Raw genomic sequence first — 16,487 nt, 5'->3', positions numbered from 1 at the left:
AAATGCACTATCTGTTGCGCCACAGTGGCTCTGCAGATACGCATGTATTCCAATTTTCAAGAGTGCATTATGACTAACGTATTATGTTAACTGCCAATTTACTTGTAAATTTCGGATGGCAAAAACTGCTGGTGCATCAACTGATAGCGCATGTGCCTAGTAAGCAGGAGACTCGGGTTCGAATCCGGTGCTAGAACGAATTTTAATTCACTGCTTCAGCCTACATCATTATCGTAGAGAAAGGTGAGACTCCACATGTCTCAGGAACATCAACTGTATATGATTAAATAAACTTCCAGTTACAGTAAAGTCCTTGTTATCAGAATGACAGTTTATTACAGTTATATTTTTTATAAAGCAAGCTGGTACGGAACATAACCTTGAGGCTACTACATACCTTTTGTTTCTGGATGAATCAGAACTACCCCGACAAACTTTAAATGGTTGTACAGGGATACCTGCTTTGTGTTTTGGTACAAGGGGCCCACTTTCTCCGGCGGATGGTTACACAGTACCAATATATTTATGATTTATTCATTTTGTTACCCCAGTTACCTTAGTAAAAAAGACTGTTACATGTAATAACTGAAGCGCATAATGCAAAACACAGGATTCGGTTTATCGTATGCGATTATGAACACATAACCAACACTGTCGGGAAAAAAACCTACAGGAAAACGAACAGTACTGAGTGCAGGCTTGAGGACAACGGGTTAAATGAGGCATTACTGTTGTCAACAGCAGGCACCTTGAGCGAATGAAAACAAGACACACAATGCATATCGTCGACATTTGCACTGATGTGCGCTATTTTCAGCGCAATACAGATACAAAACTCACTGGGACAAGAAACCAAACTAAATGCAAGAACTCTGTAACGAGCTGCCGGAGACCGTGGTTTCTTGATACCAAAATACTAAGAACGTACCTCCGAGCGATCTTGTGAAAGTTTGTCGGAGTTCTGGTGCACCCTTTATACTTACATTTTGATGTAAAATGTCTTGTTGCTGTTACTTTTATAACCTAGTCTGGGTCCAGAGCACTTCGCTTTCAGTTTACCAGGAAACAAAGCTCTCCTCTCCAGAGAGTACTGATATAACTGACAAAGTTAGAATTATTGTCGAACAGATGTGTACTTAATATGCATTACTATTTAACAGTAAATTTAAAGTTGGTCAAAGTTAGAATTATTGTCGAACAGATGTGTACTTAATATGCATTACTATTTAACAGTAAATTTAAAGTTGGTCAAAGTTAGAATTATTGTCGAACAGATGTGTACTTAATATGCATTACTATTTAACAGTAAATTTAAAGTTGGTCAAAATGATTAATTCATTGCTACTCCTTGGCACCCCATGTGCTGAGTTAATATGGCATACGTTAGAACGGAATCGTGAAGGGGAAAATCTCCGTCGTAACTAACATAAAACAGCATATTGATAGTTGTCCAAGCCATAAAGCACTCATGTATTCCGATTTTCAATAGTGCAGTATGACTAACGAATTACGAAAACTGCCATCCACCTGTAAATTTGTGATGACAAAAACTGCTGGTACGCCAAAAAAAATTAAGTTTTCAAGCACTTTGTGGCTAGTAGCTTTATGATTCAACGTAAAGACGTAAGATCGAGAACTGAAAAACAGCGTATAAAAATTCCCGCAATATCTGAAACACGATGACAAATGTTCATCAAATTTGATGTTAAGGAAGTATTTTTCACCTCCGTACATTCTTTTCTACAAAAAAAGGGAGAAAATTGACACCGTCTACAGACGTTTCCAGAGCGACATAGCAATCGCTTAGCAACAAGGAGTCAACAGAGTCAACTTTAACGAACGTTTCCAACAGGGAGTTAGTTTAACGTCAAGATCTTTGGCAACCCATTATGATTTCTCGTAAGAGTTTGGGTCGAGGCAAACCATAAACTACCTAGTCTTCAGTTATGTTGTAGCAGTGGTAATGAACACTTTGGAGATCTAGAGTAATCACTGTTGTACATGCACGCTTTATCTGCACAACAAATTGAAATTCAGAGAAGAAAAGACTGCTACGGCAATATTGCAGGCGAGACCATTACTTGTAAAGCTTTTGGGCTTTTCTCCCAGAGATGATGATCCGGCACGATAAGCAGGAGCGCTTCTGTGAATGATGGGCGAGTACGCTATTGGCTGGCTCATGCCTGGAGCTGAATAGCGTACCGCTCCAGGATGAATCGATTGGTAAGAGCGTTGTCTAATGAATGCAAATATACACTTCGAGTTCCGGTCCAACACACTTTTAATCTGTCAGGAAGTTTAATTAGAGCCAGTGTAAACTCTATCGTAATGTGAGAAGTGCACTTCGGAATCTAGAGGCTTTTGCCTAGTAGCGTGGATTGGTAATAGAATTACGATCGCCCTATTCGCGGGCTTGGATTTTTTGTTGTTTCGCCATCTCTCAACGGGCATGTGAATAATAAAGGCTGAGCAAAACGAAAATTATTAGCAGATGGCGCGTTGACACGGTAGCCTCAAGAGCGAATGGGTGCCGCAGCATCATAAACTAGGCGTCAAGAGGCAAATCGATGAGCTGAAGTTTCGTCTATTTTTAATAAGCGCCGTGGCGCCCGATGCCTGTCCAAGAAGCAGGCTGTAGGATCGCGGCCGCCATGAGAGCCGGTCTGCCGCTCATCCTCGTGTGGTCTGACAGTGAGGTGAGTAGTTTCTGTTGCTGCTGCCGACTGGATCAAGTTTTGGGACGCATCGGAAGTATGACTGTAACAGATGTCACGTGGTTTGCACGATTTCACTCAGGCACACTTATGTTAAAGTCGCGATTGATTATAGCAACTTTCTTTGGTGAATTCAGGCAGCGATACATATTGTAAGAAAAATGGAACGTATTTCCTAAAAAAAGTTGGAAAGTGATACGTGAAGACGAGTGACGCGTAAAGGAAAAACAGAACGTGTACTCCGTTTTCCTTGGTTTATCCACTGACTTGCTTCTCAGGAGCTGAAGTTAATACTCGTACCGGTAAATGGAACAACTTTAACACATGGCCGACTTGGGACACCTTTGCCGGCTCTAAAGAACGTTTATATTTCGTGTAGTTCCTGAACAAACCAATAGAGGCGCCACTGTTTACATCAACAAGAAGACATTTAACAATGATAGTTCTGCTCGTTTTCAGCATTGTAATGTGTGTATATATATCTTTACCGATGGTTTTGTCTGTCTATTGGAGGAGATGATTGATTTTTTGACAGTCCAAAAAAGTATCTCTCTATGCTATGTATTTACAGCTGAGCAAAAGCTGGTTTGAGTAACAGAATCACTTTTACGATCATACCAATATCCACACGTATCTGTTATTGAGACAAAGGATTTTTAAGTTATAGGTAACGGTACTGTACGCTGGATGGCTAATGCGCAAGTGAAACGAAAGTATCATTCTGTAAGAGCCCTCAAATACGTTTTAAAACTATTACCACGGCGTCCTTAGTATGCAGAGCCATTTTATTAGATAGCGTAGGACACACTCTCCAGTTGTTCACTGATCGTGTTATTAGGCTACCTGCAGAAAAGTATCGTAGCAGGATGCTTGTAAGGAAGATCATAACGATATAGACATTACCGGTACTGTATTTCACTTGGTGTGCTGAACGGTACCCCCATTTAAAAATGGGTAAATGTCGAATAATGCTCACAATGAAGAAAGGAACACAATATTATGTGATTAGAAGATTCGTAGCAATCCTCTGAATCCAGTTAGTCATTTATATATCTATGAGTTACATTACGAAGTTATATAAATCAGACGAAATAAATACGTGAAAACGAATGATAGGCGAACCGATACATTTGTTGTAAACTATGGAAAAGTACGATATCGGTATGTGTTTTAGTGAGACCTATTCTAGTGCACTGTTAAACGGTGTGGAGTCCGTAGCAAGTAGGGATGACGACAGATATCGAAGGAATCCAGGACGTAACTTCACGTTTTTGGTGTAGTCCATTGGGTTGTAACAGAGATTCCCAGGAAATGTAAATGTGATTCTTTGAAAGAAAGATGATGTCCTCTCGAAACCAAGTTCGGTAAATTTTGAGAACCAGAATTCGCGCAGACTGCGCCAGGGTGCGATTTGTGCTTTTACCAGTGGGGGTGGTGTCTTCGGGGGTTATTAGAATTATATATGTTAGTAGCTTGGACCGTGGCGTTACGCATGGTTAAACAGCTATTTATAAATGGATGTTAATGCCGAAACTCACTATTCACGTACATGCACTATCAGAAAAGCCATCCCTTGTTATATCTTTAAAAGTACATTATAGGTAAAGCTTATTTACAAAATCCTCTACATACAGGTATACTAGGGGAATTCAAAAAGTAGAGGCACATTTGTGAAAAGCTGTACTTATTCTGATGATAGAAAACTGACACATATTAATAGTATTAATAGTAAGACTTATTAAAAACTTTCAGTGTTCGGCTCCACAAATTTAAATTATATGTAAGGTTTTACTCCAGTGCGTGGCAAATAAACATTCCAGGTTGGGACGCATAAACTAACACCAGAGTAGGGGATGGTCTGATGCAGAGGGGGGGGGGGGGGGAATCCCCCCCATCCCCCTCTGCAAATCGCACACTGGACTGCGCAACAGTTCTCCATCACCAATTTTACATCTCTCGTACGGATCATGAAAATAACAGAAGAGAGATTTTAAGGCGGATACAGAAACAGTCTGTTTTCCTCTTCCCATCAGTGAATGACTTGAGACAGAGAGTGACTAAAGGAGGAGCAGTGGCCCTTCTGTCATGCACTGTACAGTGGCTTCAAAATGTAAATATAGTTCATCCGATATTCAACCCAGCTTAACCAATAGTTTTGTGCAGAGAATAATCTGCAGATTATAACCTGCCTTTTCGAAATTTTATAGTTTCCCCTCCATGGAAATAACTTGAAAAGTTTTAGTATTTTTGGAAAATACTCTAGGAGAATTTACTTTAGAATGAGGTTTGAACTTCTGCTGATACACATTCAACATATACATGATGGTAATTTGATGAATACTAACCTAGAAGCCTCACAGTTCATTGTGCGCATCTTTATGTAGCTTTGTGAGATAGTTTAGGAGATGTCCATTCAGAGCTGTGACTCCAACTGAATCGCTCTTGAAAAATGTAATCCCATATTTGATGTCTAAACTGCTGAAGTGATGTCATCAAAAGTGTTGCACGAGGAATTACCTCTATTCCTCAAGCAAATACTAGACAGAATAAGCTTAATTTTTCTATTCATTTGAGAGAAAGGGCCAAAGAAATTAGACAGACAGTAAAAACTTGCAATGGCGAGAAAGTTTAAGTGGCTGGGAAAACTGTTACATCATAAATGATAACTATTTTATTCACAACTGAAAACATTATTGCAGGAAGATAAGTTGTACCAAGTCTACTCATAATCTGGACTCTAGTGATTTATGTTTATCACAAAATTTCTCTGTAAGCGAAATTTACATTGATGAATGTTAAAACAATCATAAGCCAGCATGCATCATGTGCGAAGAATGACCTTAACAGTCAAAGTAGTTCCAAATTGAAGCTCCTTTCTTCCTGCTGTGGAATGGAAGTTTAAAGAAAGCTTTTGCATCAAAATGGCATAAAAAGTTATTAAAATCTCATGAAAGCAGGTGTTTGTGCCATTATTTTGTGCTATGGTTTATCCTCAGTTTATCTTTTCTCAAATTAATGGTTCATTCAGTAATAAATCAGAAATGTTTTCCTTTTGGCCAGCATGCATCAGTGTCATTTGAAGGTAATAAATACTGCTGGTTGTGTTGGTTATTATCTTTTTATACATTAATATTATTATACGGATTATAAACAAAAAGCAGTAATTAATTAGAAAATATCCATGGTGAATTTAGTTTATTCTGTATTCAATATAAACCATTCATGCACTTCATTATTAACCTTTTCTGTTATAAACAGCTTGTAAACCCATCTGTAAGAAATTAATTTAACTTTATGTGTACCAATTGACCCGAAGACATACATGTGCCCTTTCTCCAAATAGTCTGCTTGTACTTTCTAATGTGTACTTGCAGTATAAAATGATACACTAACTTGTCTAACAGAAAAAGAAAGTATATTAATACACTATAAAATTTGTTTTTTCAGTGTTACTGTCACTATAAACCCATTTATAAAACGTTCATATCAGCAGCACAGCTCTGATTCAAATTCATCTGCAATTCATTACTGTTTACCTTAAAAAAGCTTAAATTATTTTTTACTGAAATTGCCACAAGTATAAAGTCAGTAAAATTTATTACTTGTTAATTTAGTAAATGACAAAGTCTGTGTATACTTTGTAGGAATCTCTGTATTTAATAATGTTTCATTATTATTCTTCCTTATTCAATTATGCAGTCACCACAGTGTTGTTTCTTCTTTCAGGATGAAAATTCAACAGATGGTTCACACCACAAGGCTATTGATTTGGAGAAGCTGTTTACACCAGCTTCTGACTCAGGAGAAGTCACCCCTTCCCGACACAGTAAGCAGTAACTGTAGTGATATAGCAGTGGAACTGCTCATTCAGAAAACTATTTTGAGTGGTATTTTCTATATATTTTGTCACTCTGTTAGAAAATTGCAGTAGACTAGTGTGTTCCCTTTTATTTTTGTTTCATTGGTGTCAGGGATTGGATGTTTCTGTGTCAGTGTTCAAGCTGCATATTCTGTGTATAGTAACATTTCCACTTTTTTCAATAAAACCAAGGAAAACTGTGCAGATACACAATGACATAAGATGTTTACTTGGAAGGAAACTGTAAATTTGTTTTATAAAATAGTTGTATTGTCGATGGGTAAGATATAGAACAACTGGTTACATGTGATCAAATAGGAATGACAGAATTTCTAATTCAATACTTTCCCATTAAGTACATTTCCCAGAAAACATTAACAACTTTTACAAGTTTTAAGTTCATTAGGAAAGATAGAAACATTAAAATTAAAGCAATAAGAATTTTTTCATTTTGTTTGCAGGTTATCAACTATTTCCAACAAAAAATTAAATGTAGTGCAAAAAGCATTTACATACATACTTCATTTTAAAGTGTCTAGGAAACCCTTTTTTTCCTTTCAGGGAGAATGTATGCATCATCCAGCTTTTATTCCCCAAACCACCCAACAGTTGAAGATCAAGTGGAGTTAGCCAGGCGCATATCAAATTCTCTCAGTGATATTAGCAATCAACAAAGCAAGGGCCAGTCCATGTATGTAAATCGTAAGAAGAGATCAGTTAAATGGATCCATGAAGGTAAGATTTCCTGTTCTCATGTTTTTCCTCCACAAAAAGACCATGTGTCATTTATCAAACTTATCTATAATTTTTTTAATAATTTTAAAGCAAAAAGTTATAACTGCAGCTACTTAACATTAATTTAATGATGTAACCACATACCTATGGTATTACATATTTGACATAACCCTGGCAGTGAAATATTATTTCTTGTGAAGAGTTTTATTCATCTGACCACTAGTACTTTTGTGTTATCAGGTGTCTACTAATCACTAAAATGTTATCATATTTGAGTACATTTGTAATTTAAGGTCATGAGTAATTTCATATCGCAATTCGCTATATATACACTGAAGTTCAGAATCCAAAGAAGATAATAAAAAGAACTAATCTTCTGTGTCAAGAAAATGAACTCAGAGAACTCCAAAAATAAACTTTAGTAATCTAATTAAAAATCTGTTTTAAATAATCATTATTATATATTATGTAAAACACATTTTGATGTCTGGTTTGGAATTTCCAGACAGACGTTTTACAAGTTCTGGAACCTTCAAAATTTTCTTGACAGGCTTTGTAGGATACTTGGATCATACATTCAAAAGCTTGTTATGCGAAAAAAATACTAGGAAGGCTCAGCACTCAAGTTGTGTTTTTGTTGCTCCTAAAATACTATACATAACCCTACTGGCTACACTGCTGCCAACTGTGGACTCACAACAGGAAGAGGAGAGAGTCAGAGAGAGGAGAAGGGGTTTTCCCCAGTGGTGGTAAATAACATTTATAGCAAAGCTATTTCAGAATGCCTGTTGCTTTGTCTGGGCCTCTTAGTGTTCAACACTCTGTGAAATAGTTCAGTCAGACACACAGTGCAGTGAGGAACAATGTAGTGGACAGTGATGACAACACGTGTGGGATGGATACCCTGCATAGGGCCACCTCCACCACCTGGTACCCCCACCTATTTACCAAAGAGAAGGCAGCCCTCATCAGGAGAAGGTACACAGATCATATTGTGAGTGGTGTATTTCTCTCTCTGCAGCATAAAATGGGAATACATTTGAAGAAGTGAATAACAGGCTGTTATGTGGTAACATTCAAAAATATTTATGTTTAAGATATGTGAATTATTTTATTAATTGTTTGCATAAAAACTTTAATGCTTGTGGTGTGTTGCAAGATTATAATGTACTAACATTAAAACATACAGATTCATAGCATCATAAAATACTGCATTTCTGACAATTAAAAGGCCAAAAGAGTAGCTGAGGGAGGATTTACACTTTTCAGTCAGACATATTCTACCCTCATTAGTTTTCTAATAGGATTATCTTTTTCGTAGTACCTTTTTTAAAGCTTAGATGTTTTCTTGCACCATGTTTGTTTCTGACTGAAACTGATATGGGAAACTTGGTTCTTTACTGCAACTTCACATATATTTTTGGACAGTACTTTCCACTATATAATTAAATTCTAGAAAAAAATAAGACATGAAAAAACACAGCAGCTGCAAAGATGATTATGCCATACTGATTTTGAAAATATTTCTTCCTTTGGGATAGCAGTGCACCTTATATTAATCAGCTTATAATGCTATTCTTCTTTTCTGATTCTTCACACAATGCATTGTACTCTTTTTACTCATAAATGGAGTGACAGACTTCTGAAGAAAATTAGTGTTTGTTATTTGGTACATACTCAAATTACGAGCTGTTAGTAACTTCATGTTAGCAGTTGTCATATTATTACAGAATTAACCTGTTATTCAGTGTGGAGCAGAGTTACTCAATATATAAGTGTCAATTTCTAGAGAATTCCTATAGCACAGTGGTCTATGATTAAGGGCCCAGTTTTAATGCAGATTTCTTACCTCCTGGCTGACAACAAACAGTGACAAATATAGGCATCCATACATGTAAGTTGTGCTTATTGAAGAATTTGTTGAGAGGCACAAGAATCATACTTGTTTTATTTTAAGTATAATTTTACTGCTGCTAATCATCATACCTTCTGGTCATTTTCTATCATTTTTTACAGTAAGTGATTCAAAAAATGAAATACGGTAGATGGCAGATTAGTGTTCTTGGTGAAAAGCTATGTGATAGCTTGATATTCCTTTCAACGACATGGTGCACATAGTTAACTGAATAGATAGTCTCTTCTCAGTTTCTTTTAACTGTAATACGGTTAGTCATTATAGACACATAATATGCAATAACAATCAAATCAACATTCTTTATCTGTGTATTTTCCTCCTGCATTGTGTTAGTTCCTAAATTATATTAACCAGTGAGCCATATTGTTAAATTTGTAATTATTGTATTAATTTGTAATCTATGAATCTACTGCTTGCACGGTTTGTAAGAATGCCTACTAAAATCCAAAGGTTTACTTGTTTTCATAGTGTTTGTGTTCTACATTCAGTTAATTCACATGAATTAACAGCTCAGATTTTTCATTAATTTATTTTGGAATAGTGGTGTCCTTTGTATAATTGTATTTTGATTGGGAGTGTGTTGTGGTAAAAGTAACCACCATTTATAGGCGTCTTGTCAGTTAAATGAAGCTGTGTTTCTCGTATGTAGTAATCACTCTCACACCTTGTATTATAATTTGTTAAATGAAGCACAATTTATGTTTACTTGCATTATTGTTTCAAATGTATATAGTGCAGGAGAGTTAGTATTAATTTTCTGAATGGATTTTTTCGTGACTGTCTTGTTGTAAATTAGCTGTTCCCTTAATGCTTTCTTCTGTAGTTTCTCCACTTTTTGAACATGGGTATCTGTAGCATATCCCCATATTGGGATGCAGTGTGATAGGTGTGAGTAAATTGGATCATAGCACTTTGTAGTATATCTGCATGTACTGGTTTTGATGTCTCCTCATTATGAATATATTTGTATTTGTTTTTTAAGCAGATTTTATTTGTGTAGTCATTCCCTGTAATATGCATTACATGTCTCAAACATTTAGAGGAAAATGTAAATCAACTCAGTGAGAAATATTGACACATGTACACCAAAACATGTCACTTGGGACAAGTGGTGGAATAAACCTTCTGGATTGTTGCGTCTACACCTGGTGCTATGCTCTAAAGTGTATGCCAAATGGTAGTTTTTATCATATCATATATTTTAGTTTCTTCTTGATCCATTCATGGATGGAATGTGGGGAGAGTAACTGCTTGTATGCCTCTGCATGCAAGCTGTTATTGATCTGATTTTATTCATACTGTGTCTCCTCAGGAGCAGTGCAAAGGAAGCTGATGAATGTTTGCAGCTTCCAATCTAAAAACTGCTTCTTAGAATGTTTAAACTAGGTTTTGTGGTAATGAAATGAGATTTTTAGTATTCTCACCATATTATCCCATGGGCAGTCTTGTGACTGTTTGTGCTATCTCCTGTTAATCCAACGTGATATGAACCTCACACTCACATGAGGACTATTCTGCTACATCTGCTAGAAATGATTTGTAAGTAGTCACTTTCACAGAAAAGTGGCAGTTATCCCAAATCCTATCTGTACACTGAACTCCACCATTTGCTTTATCTAGAATAAATCTTACATGATCATTGCACATTGTACTCTTACACAGTCATGGTAACTGAATCAAATTGTAACACTTTGATCTTATATTACATTTTTATCTTTTGTGAAGTAAACATTGTTTCATTTCTCTATATTAACAGCTAGCTACCAGTGTTTATATAAAGTTGATAGTTTATTCATATATGGATGGATGTTGATCCAGTATTTATCAAATACTAGGAAATTTGATAAAATTTTACTCTCATCTCGCAGAAAGCTATGACTTTATGTAGATGACTCTATGTAGATGTGATTCAGAAAATATTCTGTTTCTATTTCATGTTCATCTAATATCTGCAGACTTCAATAACAGGTTACATATTCTCTAAGAGAATCTAGTTGCTCAAAATCACACTTGATTACTAGTTTGAATCATAAACAGTGATCATCTTCAGGTCTGAAAATAAAATAAAATGAAATGAAACATTAAGAAATAATTATATCTTTAGATGACATAGATAGAAAAAAATTAAAAATTAAAGACATTAAAATTGTACCTACATAGTGAAATAACAAGGATTAACATTGTCTAAAATATAAAATACATAAAATATTAGCTGATGAATCAAGAGTAGTAAAAAGTCACGATTCTTCAGAAAGAAAAACATAAAGTTTTACAATAAAGGTAACAGCACAGAAGTATGCTTGTGAGTGGATTCCATGGCATCAGGCATGATACTGAACCCACTTTGCAGGATGCAAATCCATAGCAATGAATGATGGGTTGGGGGTGGGAGAAAGGTGGGAGGAGAGAGAAAATGCTGGTATGTGCACTATGAAAGCATAACAGAGAACTGTCTATTAAAAAGCAAACAGATAATGAAACTTGACATTAATACATGACACAGCTCATTTAGATTAATAAATAAAATAAAACACTGAACTAAAATGTAGTGCGTGGACAATTTCCACCAGATGGCATCTGAGGTGTATTGGGCTCATGTACACTGAGCTCGATCTACTTGCGGCCATGCTGCCAGTCAGCCAGTCACCAGTGAGTGCAGTGACCTGCTGAGGTCTTGTTCTGCCAAGTGGAGCTGCAGAGAAGGTTGTGAGCTGCTAATGACTGGGCTGTCTAAGTACAGAATTCTTGTAGTACACTGAATTTTTGTAGTCAAATAGGAGATTAAGACTTTATCTTGTTCTTTCAGGTGATGTCCATATGTTTAAAAAGTATCCCTTAAATACTGTGTCTTAAGTTTTGAGATGTGTATCTATTGGTCTGACAGAATGTTAAGTCTCATTCAGATGATCTCCAAATGCTGTCTTATTATTTCATCATGCTGTGTGTTCTTTAAACTGGGTCTCAAAAGATCTACCACTCTGATCTATATACTGTTTGTGATAGTTATTGCACTTTATCTTAGAGACTTATGACACACTAAATTTGCAGCTCGAATTTATATCTACCATATTTTATCCTAAATCAAAGAGTTTAACTTATGCAAACTTATTCTTAAACTTGTATTACAAAATTGTTGAGTTATTGTTTGTGTCACCCTTGCTCCATATTTTACAGGCAAGTGCTTTGATTTTTGCACTTGATGTTCATTTTTTAACATAACAGTCTGTTCTTCATATGTGCTCTGTTTTAATTTTTTGAAACATTTAATTATTTGTGTTAGTTGATGTAGTAAATCTGTGTACAAATGTGCCACACAGTGAAACCCGCAATTTAATTAAAAACAGCTACTGGTGCACAAAAGGTATCTGTAGGAGAAACAATGGAGTTAATAGAATTGTTGTAATTGGCAACAGCTTACAGTTACTCTATTTTTATGGTAAAATTTACCACCAATCAGATCTAACAGCTAGTAACGCCCTTGCTAGTGTTATGGCAGAAATATTCGTGAACCATAGAGAGCAGAAATTTTGCACTGAAAATCCAAAGTTTGCTAGTGAAATAATATACTGTCATCCATGTGTGGATGATTTCATCTTATTATTCAAAGGGAATGTAAATGAAATCATTGAAGGTGTCATGAAGCTTAATGCTTTTCACCCCAAGACAAAATTGCTGTTCAACGTAAATGCAAGAGGTGATCAGTTTCCTGTATGTAATTTCGCTAAATAAGATGGTAAGCACAGATCCAGCATTTATGAGAAACTCACTTGCTAAGATCTCATTACATCCCTTACATTCTGGCATCTCATTGTATATAAAATCCCACATTTTTGCTCCTTAATTAACGGACTGCTCGAACTACCATTTTGTGAGCAAGATAGGAAAATGAAATAGCCATTCTTAAAAAAGTCTCTGTGAACAGTAGTTACATGCTTGAAATAGTTACTGAAATGTTTCAGAAAATGAAAACAGAGTACATGTAGAGAACAGACGTTAATATTTTTAAAAAATGAGCGTAGGTACATAAATCAATATATATGCCTGTAAAATGAAGAGGAAAGATGTCAGATACAATAACACAACAATTTCAGAAAACAGATTAAAGAATATGCTTTTGCACAAGTAAAAATCTTTGATTTAGGTTAAAACATGATATAAATAAATATGAGTTGCAAATTAGGTGTGTCATGAATTTCTACGGTCAACTGCAATGACTCTCATAAACAGTATATTGGTCAGAGTGGCAGAACTTTTGAGATCCAGTTTAACCCCATAATATAAAATCATGAATTACCTCGTTTTTATTATTTTGGCAGAGACTTAAAAGCCTGAGTACACTTGGGCAACTTAAGAACAGACCTTCGGAAAAATAAAACTCTTCTTATATCAATTTCAGCACTGATAGTTAAGCATTTGACCGCAAGAGAGCACCTGGCCCAACATTTGTAGCCTGGCTGCTGTCTTACACTTGTAGCAAGGCTGTCATGTTTTTGTTGAGGTAACTGCTGTTATATTCATTGTCTTTATTGTGTACAGCTTTGGATGATCAACAACAAACCACATGCTTTCAATCTCTTTCCTGTATTGCTGTCTAGGCAATGCTTTCCAAAATGATGTCTACAGTGATCCTGAGTTTGGCATGGAATTTAGCGGCTCAGAAAGTGAAGAAGAATGTGATGTTACTGTATTAGGGACTGAAAGTAATGGCAGGTCATCATTTGAGTGACAAGAACTCTTCATTGTTATGAGATAAATACATTCAGTGTGCTCCACCCAGCTCCTCCAAGATTTACGTTCACAGGAAACCATTATGAAATACATGGTTAGACTTCGTAGCTACACAGAAACTAAGAAATGACTTCAAGTTTCAGGGTATTTTAGTGAATGTCCAGCACACGAGTATGCTCAAGGGTTTATTATTGGTGTTCTTCAAAAATTCTGTAACTCATTATTTTGCTTTTTAAATACTACCTTTATATGTCTTTATGTAATGTCATTCAGGATAGGATGTTTTCCTTAAATAAACATTTTTTTAGCTTAATTTGAAACAAATTGTCATATTAAGGGGTTGAAGAACACAGTACTATGAAATAATAGGACAACATTTGGAGATCATCTGAATGAAACTAAACTCTCCATCAGACCAACAGAGACACATCTTGAACTTTTACACATGACGTTTAAAGGACATTTTTTAAACATGTTGCCATCACCTGAAGGAACCAGATAAAGAACTTAATTTCCAGTGTAACTTCAAGAATTCAGTGTGCTTCAAGAAGTTTGAGGCTGTACTTAAACAGCCCGATCAACAGCATTTCACGACTTTCACCACAGCCCCACTCGGCAGAACAAGACTTAGGAGCTTGCTGCTCTTGCTGGAACTTGGCTGAGTGGCATCATGGCTGCAAGCAGCCCAACAGACTCCAGACACCATTTGGTGGAAACTGCACATACTCTATGTTTTCATTCAACGTTTTATTTTGTTTACAAGTATAAACAAGATGTGTCACTTATTAATGTTAAATTTTGTTATTTATTTTCCTTCTTAATTCCAGATCATTTGTACTACCCCTTTTAGACACTTTTTTTGTTATATTTTAATAATACATATACCAGTATTTCCTCTCCCCTCACAACTTCATCCCTCCCCTACACATTATTCATGATTATGGACTTGCATCCTGCATAGTGGGTTGAGTGTGTTTCATACCATGGAATACGCTTACAAGCATACTTTTGTGATGTTTCCTTTATTGTACAACTTTGATTATGTTCTCCTTTCTGAAGATTTGTGACTTTTCAGTACTGATAATCAATCAGGTACTCTTTTAGATATATATTTTAAACATATGGCAATCTATGTAATTTCAGTATGCAGTACAATTGTAACATGTTTGCTTTGAAATATCTATATCATTTAAAGTAATAAAATAACAGAAGGTGTAGGATGAAATAACAACAATATGGAAAGGACAGGCTGATACTCAGCACATAGAGGAGTCATCGAGTCACAAAAAGGCACAATGAAGACTGCCAAAGTACTTAAGCGGTCAGACAAAGTTCTTCTTCCAAAGTAGAACACATGTGCACGTGCACACACCCACCCATCCACATACACACACACACACACACACACACACACACACACACACACACACACACACACACTTGCACACACACACATACACATTCACATAAACACCACTCACACTCAGATGGCCACTGCTTCTGGGTGCTGTCATGGCAGCCGGGCCCAAAAAATTAATTATTTATTAATCTTTTTTTACTTTTAGACCTTAAGATGACCATTGCTTATGATCAAAACTAGTAATAAAGTGTGAATCTGTGCAATGTAATGACTGTAATGATATTTTTTTAATCTACAAATTTATGCATAATGTCAAGTGTCATTATTCTGTTTATTGATCTGTAGCAGTTGTAATCTTTGCAGCAACTATGACTTACACATGTGACAAAATACAGATAATATTAGTTTCTCCGCCGGCTGGTGTGGCCTTGCGGTTCTAAGCGCTTCAGTTTGGAACCGCGTGACCGCTACGGTCACAGGTTCGAATGCTGCCTTGGGCATGGATGTGTGTGATGTCCTTAGGTTAGTTAGGTTCAAGTAGTTCTAAGTTCTAGGGGACTGATGACCACAGATGTTAAGTCCCATAGTGCTCAGAGCCATTTTTTTAGTTTCTCCACTGAAAAATAAATTGTAGAACGTGAAGTACTAATATAGTAAATACTACATTTCTTGTTGTTTATGTCACACAAGGTGTACAATCTGTTTCATGTGCTCTTTTGTTGCTGTTCTCTAAGGCATTACTCTACTCAGTGTCCATTCTTTCTCTCCCTTCCTGTGTTTTCTTATCACTGTCCAAACTGCATATGCTCTGAGGCATTCTAGCCAAAACAGCCGGTGATAGTGGTCGTGGGTGGGTGAGGTGTATTTGCTTGTGTGAATGTGTGGGTATTTTTCTTTCTGAAGAAGGCTTTGGCAAAAATTCTAATGTGTAACAGTCTTTTGTCATGCCTGTCTGCAACTAAACAGAAGCAATCTATCCTTTTCATAATTTTGTTGATATTCCAACCTAGACTTTGCAATATGCGTGTTTATGGCTGAAGTTTCTCAGTATTACCATAAGTAAGCCTTAGCACAAGTTCATATCATATCACAAATCAGAGAAAATTTAGTTTAAATGAACATCAAAGTAATGCTAGGGTTATATTTTCTGTAGCATTTATTCATCATTCATTCATC

The 16,487-nt window shown here is 36.0% G+C and overlaps 1 protein-coding gene across 11 annotated transcripts in view; it reads left to right on the top strand.

Annotated features, from left to right (window-relative positions):
* Nucleotides 1–16,487, top strand: part of LOC124804602 (serine-rich adhesin for platelets) — a 416,342-nt gene that overhangs the window by 338,488 nt on the left and 61,367 nt on the right. For all 11 annotated transcript variants that reach the window (XM_047265247.1, XM_047265086.1, XM_047265481.1 and 8 more), the window contains 2 exons: nt 6,441–6,540; nt 7,135–7,308. In XM_047265247.1, the coding sequence (XP_047121203.1) occupies nt 6,441–6,540; nt 7,135–7,308 (274 nt within the window). The remainder of the gene's footprint in view (nt 1–6,440; nt 6,541–7,134; nt 7,309–16,487) is intronic.

Source organism: Schistocerca piceifrons, chromosome 1 (assembly GCF_021461385.2).
Source record: "Schistocerca piceifrons isolate TAMUIC-IGC-003096 chromosome 1, iqSchPice1.1, whole genome shotgun sequence".
Classification (NCBI taxonomy): domain Eukaryota; kingdom Metazoa; phylum Arthropoda; class Insecta; order Orthoptera; family Acrididae; genus Schistocerca; species Schistocerca piceifrons.
This window is presented reverse-complemented; position numbering and strand designations above follow the sequence as displayed.